Below are 13,953 nucleotides of genomic sequence, written 5' to 3' on the forward strand. Positions count from 1 at the left end.
GAGGCTTCGCCCCTGGTAAACACCTTCCAACTATCCCACCGCATTGTTTTGCCGGAATCGCAAGAGCGTAGGTGAACGCTATGAGGGAAACGCTGAACAATGAGAGGAAAATCTCATAATATCCGCAGTTTCGATGGAGAAGTTGCTATCAACGAGGGAGAAGGGAGTGTACAGGTCCGTTGCTCTCAAGAACAGAACACGGAACTTGGACTTCTGGCGTGAATGGAAGATTCTCCTTATGGCATGCGCATGAGTCTGATCTAGTAAGTCTTATAATTAAACAGCACTACGTGCATCGAGGTTTTTGGACTGTTGGGCTACTTTTCAGAGCTGAGGTCCAGCGTTGCTGCAATTTAAGCTGTTCTTGGCACGGGGCAGACCCAAGATGCCTTCCTTGTCGAGCTTCACGTTTTCAAACGTGCAGTGGCATCATCGGCAGGCTCTCCGCCGTCCATCAAGAGGCTCTATTTCCGGCAGGGGAAGCGCCGCACAGCGCAAATAAAGCGAAGTCCGGTGTCGAAGGGGTCATGGTTGGCGCATGGCACCGGCGTATGACACTGGCGCGTGGCTTCGGTTGACAGTGGCGATAGAGCGCGCGAGGCTTCGTCGGGAGCTGAGAACATCGTCTCTTTCCGGAGTTCGGAGATCGGAAGACAATCGACCACAGGAAAATCACGTCTTCCGGATAACCGCGACGATACTGCTCAGGCACTCAGCTCCATGACGGCTTCCGAATCCGGCTTTTGCTCAAGAATTAGCACTTCGCATTCTGCAGTGGCACAGAAACAGACGTCTGCACCCTGCGTTATACCCACCGATCTCTTGTGCTCTTGGCTGATCTCAATGATGACCTATATTTGACCTGCGGCTCAGCGTGCCTGGGAATCCTAGGTTGGAAGGACACCATGACTCGACGCACTGCCGACCTTCCCTCCGCCAGTTTGCGATCTCAATGGGCTATATGTGCGAACCAGAATCAATTCTTCGCTTCGTAGCAATACAGACGTCAATGGCGCTTCAACTGGAATTATGCCGTCCAATTCGCACAACCGTTTTGTCCTGCAACACCGCCCGGAAGGGTCTCGAGGGCTCGAAGACTCGCTTGTGTCGACCGATCTCTCCGAAATTGGTCAAGTCACACTCATCTAAGTGAGAGAAGTGCAATCAACCTGGATGTCTTCAGGACTGGGATGTGCGTAGCAGCGAGGACGAGATTAGTCGCAGAGGCCAACCGCCGTGACCAGCGAACGGTCTGCTTCATGCTGTTCGCCGCTTCGAACGCCGCCAATCTGCGGATCGCCTTGGGCTCTCATGGCAGATCTTGTGACGTCCAACACCTTGGACATCTTTCGCGCCTGACTTCCCAATGCACGCCACACAGGCCCAACTGACCTCTATACGCTCATTATCCGTGGCAGTGTAGTCTGAAGATGCACTGCAGAGCATCCATACGCTGCAGTGTCTTGTTGTTACTTTACACATCTTTGACGAAAGCGCAACGACAAGGCCTCCTCGAAGCGCGAATACCTTCACCGCGAGACATCGAACCAAGAGACTTCTGGAGCGATCTACAGACCAATCATATTGATTCCGTCGCCAACGCCGCACAAGCACTCGTGAACCAAAAGTTCCCTGGGGAAACGCCGACGAATGTGAATTTGCAGACAGTGGCATGGCCGAGCACGTATCAGATCGGTGGGACAACGTACACGGCAATACCCACGGTGACACAGACATCGACATCGATGACCTCGGAGTCTACCACGAGCACGGAATCGTCCAGCATCACGACCAGCACTTCGATGTCGACAACAGAATCATCCACCTCGGCCACCTCTTCAACATCCACGCCAACGCCTACGGAAGTCCACAAGAAAAACCACATCAATGACGGGGATCGCAAAGTTGCAATCGCTTTGGGAATCATATTCATCTTGGCAGGTATCGTTGCGGCGCTGCTGGTGCTGTTGGCTGCATGGTCCAGGAAACGAAGAACAGGCAGCTACTTCAAGCCTGCAAGGTGCCCAGATTGCACTTCATCACGCGCGCCCTCTGTTTTGTTCGGTGTCGATCGGAACTCGGGGGCTTGGAGGGCCGAGCACAACGAACAAACACATAGCTGGCTTGCAGGTGCAAGAGCCTTTGGTTCAGTCAGGTCTGGAGGGACAAATTCGATTAGAGCCAACTTTCCGGAAATGACTGGAAGTGCAGAAAGGCTTCCAATTCCTGTCGAGCCGGGCAAGGCACTGGCCACTCACCATGATTTCCCGCTGGTGGGCGACAGCTGTTCTAGCCGAGGGACCGGACGATTGCAGAAGTCTCGTCCTACAACACGAGAAGGGTTCATCGAGCTCCACGACGCTCCTACTGGAACAGCCGAACTATCTGGAGATGATTTGAACACGATCAACGAGCTTGAGGGCGACTCTGCAGATCAAATCCAGCCTATCACCAGGCGACTCTCGAGCTTTCCATTCATGTTCAGCTCGAGTGTCAGAGGTGATAGTGATGCAGCCACCACCCCTGGTGGCATGGCGTCCAGATCAAACAGCGGAAATACAAGAACTACAGCATCAGAGTTAGATGCCAATGAGTCTGTCGTAAGAAGACGCCATTCTAGCCTTACGAGACTCACCATCAACCCTGTTGTTATGGCAAACGTCACCGGATCTGAAACAAACCTCCGAAACTCCAGTAATGGCTTTGGTATGACAGTTTCGGATCTGGATCACGACAAAAATCTCCGACCTTCGGAAATGGACGGCGAGTCTCCTACAAGAAGGGCTTCAACATGGCGCGAACTGCAACGTAGCACGTTCACTGTGGACGACCTGAAAGCTGAAATCGAAAGCTTCAACGCTTTACTCGTATCCGGTTCCGAAGGCGCTGCTACTAGTGTGGCGACCTCCCCAACAGCCATGGATGAGGATCGCCGAGCCTCAGTTCTCAGTCCGTCATCGACTGGCGCTTGGTCAGAGGTGCGCGATACATCTCTGGACGAGACTTGTACGGCACCCACTGACTATACTGCGCGCACGCCCTCCAATGCGTCACAATCAGCCAAATCTTCATCATCGTCAGGTGATGGCTCGCCAACTGGTTACGTCTCGGCATTACGCCCTGCGTCTCTTTTACCGGATATCAAAACGACAGAAGTATTCCTTCCACCTCGGCCACCTCAAGCTCTTCTTTCAGCCACGAAGCCCAGCAGCATTCACTCTGTTTCGTCGATATCTACAATTTCCACACCTCGCTTGCCTGCACCTCCCACGCCAAGCGAGCGCGATACCATTTTGAACAAACTTAAGCAACAAACCTCCTCTCCGCGCATCGCACAAACCAACACTTCACCAGCATGGGCTCCAGCCGGTGCGTACGCGATGGCGCCCATATGGAGAAAGAAACGTCCTGCGCCCCTCACGCCAGACTTTCTCATACCCTCCGGCAATAGTCCGCGATTAGTATCGCCTTTAAGCACGGGAGGTGGATATGGAACCAAGAGTCCACTTTCCGCCCTTGCCTCCTCCTTTGAGGACCTTTCAAAGGCGACTACGCCCCGAGCTACAGATCCCACTGCTTACCCTTCTAGCGAAGCCTTGGCCAGTCCAGCTTCCGCAACGTCACCTCGAAGGCCAAGACCAAGACCTCTCTCGCCGGACTGGCTTCCAGAGACGCTCAGAGCGGGCAATGGAGCAAGAAAAAGCTCCGCTGATTCTGTCGCTGCAGCAGAAGACAAGCCCAAGAATGACGACAGCGGCCCAGTCGAGAATCCCGGCGCAGCGGAGGAAGACCATATTCTCTCGCATCGCCACAGTCAATACTTCCGCCGCTGCTCCCGGCTTGACCCGGGCTCTCCATACTCTTACACACACGCGCCCGTCACCCCCAAGTTTCAGGGCGGAGGGAAAGCTATCCACTACCCTACCTCCGAAGAAGTCAAGAAATTCTCTTTTGATGACGGGTCGAGAGAGTCGTCTAGTCACAGCATCGAGGTCCAGTTCGAAACCAGAGATGACGGAGATGATGGATGGAAGCCTTCGGGTTCTGATCTTGAGGGTGGAGCTGGGAGATGGGCTCTGATGGCTTGAACAATGAAATGAACATGAGAATTTTCGCTTCTTTTTATCCTTTGCTGCAGGCAGGACATGCAGTTCCATACGACTATACTTTTTGGACGAGAACGAGTAATGGTGTGAGAGCTTCGAATGTACATATTTACATACATTTCGTGCGAGAGTACGCCATTTGGCGTGGGCATCAATTGCAATGGCGAATTCGGCATAATTATTGGCAAAGTGGGTCGACAACAGCGGAGCTGGGAGACATAGTAATGAGTTGCAAGTGCATTAGATACCATTTTAAGTTGGACAAGTAGTTGTTTTAGATGCAGTCACTTTTCGTCATACTTCCTTGCTATCTCTCGTTCTGAAATACGGGGGTTAGTAACAGCGTAAAGATAGATCAATGTCAGATCATCATTGCAAAAGTTTCAAGAATCGAACTGGCCACGTTTTCCAATACGATGACTCGAGTCCGCCAACACGTTGAGCCAAACAGGACTCGATCGTTATCGGCGACGACCTGGCCTCCGCCACTAGGGACTTGCCACCACCACCAGAAGGTGTATTGATCGCTGATTTCTCAGACGATTCCCTCAATTCCCTTCAATGCCGTATGTCTCACACACAACCATTCACCCGTAAAGTCGTTGCGCTTCCATTCAAACAAACTCACGCCTTGCGTCGCGATTCCACCCGGCTGACCGGAAGCCTCGGCATTGATATACACGTTCGCGCAGCCGAGGAATTCGTCGAGCTCGCATGACGTGCCGAGGATGTTGATGTAAACGTTTGGCGCGTGGGCGTGGATGAATTTGTAGCTGTAGAGAATGGTCAGAGTAGTTCAAAAGAACTGTGCGAGTTCGAGAACATGGATGCACCCCGGGGTACACGCGGGGGATAGCCTGAAAAGAGAACACAGAGACCGAGCACGAAAGGGAAAGGAAAAGAGAGAGACGTACGTCTCCAAGTGCTTCCACCAAGAGTCCACTTCAGGAAACTCAGTCAATCTCGCCGTAAAGCAGGTGTGATCGACGATGCACGCCAGACGCTCTGCATTGGCCCAGTCCCGGTTGTTAATCGAATCGATGAATTCGCAGGATATTCGAACCAGATATTGAGAGGTCGACTCAATTGGCTCCGTCAGCATAGATGGCGTAGCAGTCGAGGCAGTCGAGGCTTCGCTCGTGGTCTGATGAGTTGGATCATAAGTCGGATCATACAGCCCGTTGTCATCATTGAGATGGTGTGGCACCATAATACTTGCATCGTCAAGGAGGAGGTGAGCCCAGCTATCATCGGACATTGGATACGACGTAGGTGGTTGTTGCTGCTCGAACCCGCCTGAGGGTGGGGTTGCTGGGATCCAGATGGAACCTGAGCGAGAGGGAGCTGGAGTACGGAATTTGATGGGTGTGTGAGCGGCCGACGAGGCCGGACTGGCAGGAATGAAGATTGCTGCGTGCTCCATCATTTTGAGGAGTGCAGTGCTTGATTTCCTTCAGGGCGGAGTAAATGCGGGTGGAGTTGCGGTGGCCCGAGAGGCGTGCGACAACGATTGAGTCAAAGAAGCGAATAACGTGGGTGAGCGCGTAGCTCGAGGGCCGTAGCCCTGGGAGAACTGAATTGAATGCAAGGCGGAGGGTATACAGAGGGTAAAGCCTGACCAAGGCAAATAGTGATTGTGCGTGTGGTGGAGAGAGAGAGAGGAGGAGGAGGAAACGCGGAAGTTGTGATTCACTTGAAGTCTGCCCCGCCCCGCTTTTTCCGGTAACCCTACTTGTTAGCGCCGGCAACAGCCGCAACTTTTCGACATCCTAGATCGTTCTCGTTCTCGATCCGACTTGCAGCTCCAACACCAACATCACAGCATCCATCATGGACTACCAAAACCGCGCCGGCTCCAAATTTGGCGGAGGTGGTGTCGCCTCCCAAAGCGCCGTCAACGCTGACCGCCGCGAACGCCTCCGAAAACTCGCTCTCGAAACCATCGATCTCGACAAAGATCCCTACTTTTTCAAAAACCACGTCGGATCCTTCGAATGTCGTCTGTGTTTGACAGTCCACCAGAACGATGGCTCTTACCTGGCTCATACCCAAGGTCGCAAGCATCAGACGAATCTCGCGCGACGTGCAGCCAAAGATGCGCAGATGGGAAAGAAGGCCGAGGAGGGCTACACAGGCGCAAACGCCGTACAAGTGAAGCGGAACATTGTCAAAATTGGCCGACCCGGTTATTCTGTCACTAAGACGCGCGATCCCATTACGCGGCAGGAGGGCCTGCTGTTCAGCCTACAATACCCGGAAATCGCGCAAGGTGTTGAGCCCAAAGTGCGGTTCATGAGCGCGTACGAGCAGAAAGTGGAGGATCCTCCGGACAAGGCCTTCCAGTACTTGCTGGTCGCGGCGGAACCCTACGAGACATGCGGCTTCAAGATTCAAGCGAGAGATATTGATCGCAGAGAAGAGAAGTATTGGACGTGGTGGGATGCGGATAGCAAGCAGTATTGGGTGCAGATCAATTTCAAGACGGAGAGAGAGGAGAGATTTAGTGGTGTGCCTGGTCTGGCTCCTGGAAAGAGATGAGATGGACACCGAGACTTTTGGTAAAATGCTTGACACAGTAATTGTGCTCAGAGAGCATGCCACGCGTAGTGTCAAGAAGACACGATTCCAGATTGCGGGATCAAAAAATGGTAGAGCGACCCGCGCGGCTATCACGCATAGCATCGAAGAGGCCGCGAAACCAGAGCTTCCTTATTGCGGCAGTGAAGGCGCGAGCGAACTTCTGAGTAAGTACGCTCAAAGACACTGCAAACGAGGCAAAACACGAACTAAGGATGGCGCAATATGGTTCTCAGTAAGCGACTGCTGTGACATGTATCTGTCAAACGATAGCTGATCCATACAAGCTTCCTGCTGTTTCGCGCAGCCGTTGGACATTCTTCTGCGTTCCAAACTCAAATGAAGGACGTTCGTCAGGCACTCCGGCCCCATAAGCTGCGACATGGACTGCCCACTTCCATTTACAATGTTCATCTCACTGGGAAACGTGCTGGTCTTTGGTGCAGGGCCGCATTGAGCTGAGCCACCGTTGGTGCAACACCTGAAACGGAGCCCGAGGACGACTGCTGAGGTGCAGCTGGCTCTACAAATCTTGGTGCACGCGTGGGTGGCGTGAATCTCGTAGAGACTTCCTTGCTCAGTGCACGCACAGCCTGCGTTTCGAGCTTATCCAGACTGGGGGCTCCGTACCTCTAGAACTCCGAGAGCACCAAGTCCAATCGCCGTTGGATTGCGATGTGGTGTTTTATGTACCATTCGTAGCGGACAGTAACCTCGTCTTGGTCCAAGATCATCTTCCGGAAAGCCGAGAAGCTTTCCGCCAATCGACGGTCAACTCCAAGGTGTCTCATCTCTTGTTCGCTGACGTGGAATGGGTCATATATGTTCAGATGGTCCTTATGGAAGGTCAAATGTTCGCTTTCCTGGAAGACCGTAGCGCGTCCGGTGTTGAACAACTGCTCTTGATCGCACGGACAGGCATTGGTTCCCCGGCCGAACCAATCCGTAATGCACTGTTTGCAAGACACGTGGGCGAGGACGCACGGAAGTAGGATGGGATCGTGCGGCTGGTTCTAGCAGATGCCGCAGCGCGCATTTGGGTTGTGGGGTGGTAGATCGGCTGGCACGGCTATGAGGGCATCGCAAATGAAAGCTCCTGGCCACGGTTTTCGGCCGAATTTGCGCTGTAGCCAAAGCCTGACTCTGCTCCCGACGGAAGGCTTGTGCATTGTGTGTTGAAATGTCGGGAGGAAGGGCGATGTTAGAACGTGATTCCGAAGATGGAGGGCCTGCGTCGCGTGCTTGTTTTCTGATACGATCCCACCCCAATACTGCTCGGAAATGCGCCTGAGACCTCGAGATCAATAGTGATGGAAACAGGAGATGTTGTTAGAAGATGTGCGTGGTCAAAACATCAAGTGAACAGCTACTGTACGACTGTTGTCTTGGGCGACGGGACTTCTAAGCACAGCGGGCGCCTCCTCGAACTCCTTCCTGCCAGGTCCGCGACTACCATTCATGTCAACCAATAGAATGCAACGACAACGCCCCAACAGAAGGCTCCACCGCTCTCGTGCAGAAACCACCACTGCCGCCACTGCAACCCCCTAAAATCTCTTGGCGTCTCCTCTTCCAACACCGAGCGAGTCTAACAAAAAAGTCGAAACAGCAAAAAATACATACATGCGACCAAGCTGCGAAAAGAAAAGACCAAAAAAAAAGGGCCCGAGCAACTACACTCTTTACAACGCCTCGAACTCTGCGTCGAACTGATCCTCGTCAGAGGAACTCCTTAGATTTTTGCACCTGTCACAATCGGATTGAGACATGAATCATAATCAGGTCGGAACTTGAATCGACACCAGAACAACTTCGAAGTTCGAAAGGCGAGTGGTAATCTTGAGTGTAAGACGCAACATCGTGGACTGTGCGAATGCTCTCAACCAGTGAGCTAACTCGGGTTGGAAGTGATGACCAAAAAGAAAAATATATACCTCAATAACCCCCTCTCCCTCTCCCACAAAAAAACAAAACGCCAAAAAAAAAAAAAGAAACAGAAGCGTCAAAAAAACCCCCCCACACACCTTTCTCGTCAGAGGAACTCCTTAGCTTTCCAAAGCCCCCTAAAAAAAGAAGACCGAACCGAATCGACAAAAAAAAGGGCCCGAGCAACTACACTCTTTTACTACACCTCGAACTCTGCGCCAGAACTGATTCTCGTCAGAGGAACTCCTTAGATTTTTTTGCACCTGTCACAACAATCATTGAGATTGTTGATTGACATGAATCATATAAATCAGTTTGGAACTTGAATCGACATCAGAACGACTTCGAAATTCGTGGGTGAGTGGTAGTTCTGAGTGGAAGACGCAACGTTGTGAATGTGCGAATGCTCTCGTACCAAGTGAGCTAACCCGGGTTGAAAGTGGTGATTTGAATGGCGAATTTATACGTCAATTTGGGGCGGTGCCTGGGGTGCCGAGAGGCCGAGTTGGAGCCTGAGGAGTGGTGACGGCGGTGGCGGCGTTGGTGGGGCCTGCGCGTGGCGAGGTGGTGAGGGTTGAAGTGAAGGCAACGGTCAGAGCGGAAGTCGTGTTTGCGGCGGGCGGGACGGAAGGGGGCAGAACACGATGGATTGCGGAGCAGGTTGACACGAGCGCTGAAGGAAACATCTAGTTGTATTCGATATGGCCGCGTTCGTGACCTTCACGTTGAGGATGAGCCACTCACATGGCTCACCTATCACCGGTCTCTTTGAAAGTGAAGACTCAACAAGAACAGAAACCATGTATCATTACTCTCGCTACCTGTGAAGACCGCTCAATCAATTTGCTCTGGTCTAGCAATACCCCAAAAGAACAAAGCCAGAACCTGTAGCCGCACCTCTGGGCCCTAAAACTCCTTATCGCTCGTGTCAGGACTTTCACGCATCCTGTCCGGGGCCGCAGCTGGAGGAAGGCTGGGCCAATTGACTCCAATAGCCGTCGCAGTCGAAACTGACGGCCACCTCATGTCCGGGAAACCTGGCGGAGGAGGACCAGGGAAATTGAGCGTTCCAGGCCGAATTATAATCTCTCTCAGAAACTTACAACTCTCCTGATATTGCCGTTCGTCCCATCTGCTCCAATCCGGCTCTCCTCTGTTGCCCCTCAACTTGAAGTACTGCATAGCATGGAAATCGTACTCTTGAATTTCCTCCACCAACTCCGGTGGCACTCGTCGTCCCGCTGCACGTGTGTCGTTCGCACGTTTTCGATTTCTTCTCCCACGTCTTGTGACCTCCCCATCAGTGAAGCAGGTCTGAAGCATCGAGTGCGGGTGAATGCGAGCGAGCTCATGGTCGTGAAAAGGTGGTTCTTGGACGTACGCCTCGCGATCCAGAATCTGTGTGCATGGATCTTCTCTGCCAAATGTTGGAGCCACAGCTCGATTGCGTAGCCTAAAGAGTGGCGCGGTGCCGTTGCCGCATGAGGGGCATTCGTCGTGGGTGCAGAACCAGTCTTGAGCGCACAGGAAGCAGATCTGATGGAGATGAGGGCAAAGCGGAACCGTGATGGCGCGGTGGAACTTTGAGAAGGACTTCATGCAGCCGCGGCAGTAAGGGCGGGTTGGTCGTGGTGCAGAATCTTGTCGCAGCTGTTGAATGATAGCGCCCTCGAATTCGTCGTGCCATGGGAGACGACGAGGATGAGCCATGTTTTCGTAGGCGAATGTCTCGCTCGCGAAGGTGCCGCTGAGTGAGGTTGGAAGCGCTTCTTCAAGTCGGGTGTGGAGCAAATTCTTCAGTGGCTGATGGTTCAAGAAGGTTGTTTGGATAGTCTTGCAGAGAACTTATGCTGTCGGTGCAGTGGAAACGGCGCGGAGGTGTGCTTAAAGAAGGAGACTGTTGTGCCACCTTCTGTTTCTTTCCGCGTCAGTGTCTGCCGTCGCCCGCGCAACGGCGCCGTAAGGCAACAGCAAACGGCCAACAATGCTTCACGTAAAGGAAGAACAACCCCGGTGATAGGAAAGAGTAGCTCAGCAAGCGATCTTATTAGGTTCCGCACCTTCTGCTCATGGTTCTGATTGACAGTGCAAGTACCCCTACGCCAGCGACACAAGATCCATCCATACATACAATTGAAACCTCACAGCAAAAGTGCACCGACACCCACCACAGCAGCAGCGACACCGAACCCCGTGGGTCGCGCCGCGCCAGCCGTCACAGTCACCACACTTTGGGTGACGGTGACTACATCTTGGCTGATTGTGAACAAATTTTTGCGACCATCGGTGGTGGCACTGTCTTCAGTCTGGTCCTGGTCTTCGCTATTGCCGCTGTCATCGAACTTCTTCGCTTTAACAGTCACAGTCTTCGCCTTGGGAGCCTTTACTGTGACGGTCTTCGCTTTCGGAGCCTTTATCGTCGTCGTCTTGGGTGGTGTAACCTTTGGAGTCTTCGCTGAGACTTTGACAGTGCTCGTCTTGGCAGCTGCGACAATGTTAGCAGTCTTACGTGACAGAGGTGATGCTGTTGGCGAAGAATCAGCGTCTTGATGAAATGCAAAACTTACGAAGTAACCCATTCGTGACTTTCCCAAGCGGATTCGTTTTGACGATATTGGTGACTTGTGCGGGCGCATTGACGATCGTCGTTCCAACACCGTTGGGCAGAATGCTTACGACTTGCGCAGGAGCATTGTTCAATGTGTTTACCAAAGTAGTAGCAACTCCGTTCGGCAAGATGGTTGTCACAATTCCCAGAGGCCCGGCGTTGGTGATAGTCGTCACTGATGCTGGCTGTGTCACGGTAGCGATCGTGGTTGTGGGCTGTAAAGTTGTCGATGCCACTGTGATGGTTGAGTCTGGCACCGAAGAGACGACCACTGTAACAATCGAAGGTGTCGATGGAGCAGGCTGAGAAAGTGTACTCGTGACTACGCCGTGCGGCGCATCAGAAACGACAACGGTCACAATTGGCGTGGTCACGGTCCCAGGCTGGCCAAGTGTATTCGTGACTGTTGTTCCTGGACTCGGCGAGACCACAATACGAACAAAGGGAAATGTCCCAACAGCAGTGGTGACATACGTTGTTGCCGGGATTGTGGTTGTGATGACCGCAGGAGAGGTGATGACTGGATTAATCGCTGAAGGAGCACCAGACAAAGTTGCGGTGCTAGGCCCCATCGGGATACCGTTGGAATGGGTGATGGTCGTCACAGCGGTATTGACAGCCGTGATGGTTGAGGTGCCTGTGGATCCTGACAGAACTGTGACGACCATCGGAACTGTCTGGACGAGTGGAACGGTAGTCGCGAATGGTATGACCGACGTGACAGTCTGATTCCAAACGGAAGTTGTGGTGGACAAGACTGGAGGACTCGCCGTGACGGTGACTTGAGGCCCAGTCACTGTCAAGGTGGCAATGTAGCTGATGTTGGGCTGAGCACTGGGTGTGATGAGCTGCGTGCCATTTCCAGGGACAGTGACCGTGAGCGTAGCTCCACTTGGACTTGTAGAATTTGCGGTAATTGTCCTGGTGAGAGTTGGGCCGCCTGCAGTGCTGTTGACTGTGACAAATACTGTTGCGCCGTAGCTCGCAGTGCTTGAAGGCGTGAGGGAGGTCAAATTCTGCGGAGGGCCAGTTACGGTGACAGTCTTCGCATAGCTGGTAGTGCTGCCATTTCCCTAAACAGTGACAGTGGTCGTAGCGGTGCCGGCCGAGGCATTTCCGGCGAGAGTGCTGAAGACTGGAACAGGTGCGAAGTTGTCGCTAGCGGTCACAGTTTGCGTAGTCTGAGCGACAGTCGTGACGGTGACAGTGTTGTTGATGTAGCTCGTACTCGCAGATGTGCGGTGTGTCGATGGGGCAGGGGCCACGAGAGGTGTCTTGCTGTCGATGGTGGTGACAGTGTGCACAGGTTGGTCGACAACTGTGACCGTGACTGTATTCACGTTCGCGGTGGCGCTAGCAGTGGAGCTGATCGAGGAGGCTTTCGGTGCTGGGCCCGAATCACCATCGCCAGAGACAGTGATAGTCTGGACATACGGCTCGGACGCTGTGATCGTGATCGTGTTGATGTTCGCTGGCGGCGCTGCAGCAGGGAGGGCTGCTGATGAGGAGCCTGATGTACCTGTTGCCTGTGAGCTTCTTGTCGTGACTGAACTTTGCTTTGACAGAAGAGTGATGGTGTCCACCACTGTCAAGCTAATGGTCATGACGGCAAGCCCTGGCACTCTGCTGGCGCTCGCGATGGGACTCGACACTGCGGCAACTGAGTTCTAATCTGATGATGCACTGCTGTGCGAGCAGCCCGATCCGCGCCTGCAACTCGATCCAGGAGAAGCTAAGGTAGTTTGGCCATTGCCGATTCCAGATCCAGAGCCGGTCGAAGACGAGGACTGCTAGCCTTGTGGGGGAAAGGAATGCATACCAATCAGTGTAAAGTTTGCACATGCGATTGCCGTTTGATTCGCGAAATGTACAACAAGACTCCGATTCGTCATGCACTGGCCGCAGCCTGGCGCGTCGTTGTTCGAGATGTAGTTCTCAACGTAGCTTGTTGAAAGTCAGCTACCTTCTCCTGCATAAGGTTCGATGCACCAACCTGGCTGTGAAGTTGGGACTTGTGAAATTCCCATGCTTTCCCGACAGATCGCCGGCTTCGCAAGTCTCTGGGTGAGTGGTGTTCGTGCAGGGGTAGTCGCTTGTGTAGGGACTCAAGTGTGGTCCAGCAGCGGAGCAGTTCCAATCAGACCCAATCGGCTTCTCGTGGATGTGGTAGACTATCAAGTTGTCAGATTTCCTGCTCTATCGCTAGCATCTTGTGGGCCTCTCACGAAAGGGTCCTCCTTCTGTCGGCAAGCCCAGGAAATATGCCTGTACACTGACACCGTTTCCGCCAGGTCCCTGCGAGATTGTGACATTGCCAGTCACGGACTTGTTATCTGGAAGCTTCGCAAGCCATTGAGGCAGACCATTCCCTTCAGTGGCAGGTGTGACTGCAAGTGCGAGCGGGAGAATAGAGATGGAGGCGAGTAGGTATCGAAGGGCCTTCATTACGAGGCAATGCTGATTCAAGGAAGCGACGGGCTAGAGTTGTGCGTGCGGATCGTCGTGGAGAGGAACGGCTGTTCAACAGGATGGGCCAGTGGAGGATGCTTGAGGGTCAGAGACACCAGAGCCAGCAGGAGATATCTGCTGCGCCTGTGTCAAGAAGGATAGGCGCTCAAAGGATGCACAAAGGTGGTGAGGATGAGAGATCTGTATGAGATGAGTCGCGTTGTATGCGAGGAGAGCTGGAAGAGCAGCAAGCGTGGATAGCAACTGAACTTGAGGCAAGATACACAT

At 53.1% G+C, this 13,953-nt stretch overlaps 4 protein-coding genes across 4 annotated transcripts; 2 read left to right on the forward strand and 2 right to left on the reverse strand.

Annotated features, from left to right (window-relative positions):
- Window positions 1-1,430: 1,430 nt before the first annotated feature.
- On the forward strand, window positions 1,431-4,088 carry CKM354_000423100 (uncharacterized protein; the record flags this gene model as incomplete). The annotated part of the gene is made up of 1 exon (XM_044799463.1): window positions 1,431-4,088. The coding sequence occupies one exon, from the start codon at window positions 1,431-1,433 to the stop codon at window positions 4,086-4,088; it is 2,658 nt and encodes an 885-aa protein (XP_044655398.1).
- A 553-nt stretch (window positions 4,089-4,641) lies between these two features.
- CKM354_000423200 (uncharacterized protein) lies at window positions 4,642-5,532 on the reverse strand (the record flags this gene model as incomplete). Its single annotated transcript, XM_044799464.1, has 2 exons — window positions 4,642-4,879; window positions 5,021-5,532. 2 exons carry the CDS (start codon window positions 5,530-5,532, stop codon window positions 4,642-4,644), a joined length of 750 nt encoding a protein of 249 aa, XP_044655399.1.
- Window positions 5,533-5,936: 404 nt separating this feature from the next.
- On the forward strand, window positions 5,937-6,644 carry CKM354_000423300 (uncharacterized protein; the record flags this gene model as incomplete). The annotated part of the gene is made up of 1 exon (XM_044799465.1): window positions 5,937-6,644. One exon carries the CDS (start codon window positions 5,937-5,939, stop codon window positions 6,642-6,644), a length of 708 nt encoding a protein of 235 aa, XP_044655400.1.
- Window positions 6,645-10,750: 4,106 nt separating this feature from the next.
- CKM354_000423400 (uncharacterized protein) lies at window positions 10,751-13,662 on the reverse strand (the record flags this gene model as incomplete). The annotated part of the gene is made up of 6 exons (XM_044799466.1): window positions 10,751-11,094; window positions 11,177-12,290; window positions 12,387-12,736; window positions 13,037-13,161; window positions 13,211-13,388; window positions 13,443-13,662. The coding sequence occupies 6 exons, from the start codon at window positions 13,660-13,662 to the stop codon at window positions 10,751-10,753; spliced, it is 2,331 nt and encodes a 776-aa protein (XP_044655401.1).
- Window positions 13,663-13,953: the final 291 nt, after the last annotated feature.

Source organism: Cercospora kikuchii (genome assembly GCF_019650295.1).
Source record: "Cercospora kikuchii DNA, contig_00002, whole genome shotgun sequence".
In the NCBI taxonomy this organism is placed as follows: domain Eukaryota; kingdom Fungi; phylum Ascomycota; class Dothideomycetes; order Mycosphaerellales; family Mycosphaerellaceae; genus Cercospora; species Cercospora kikuchii.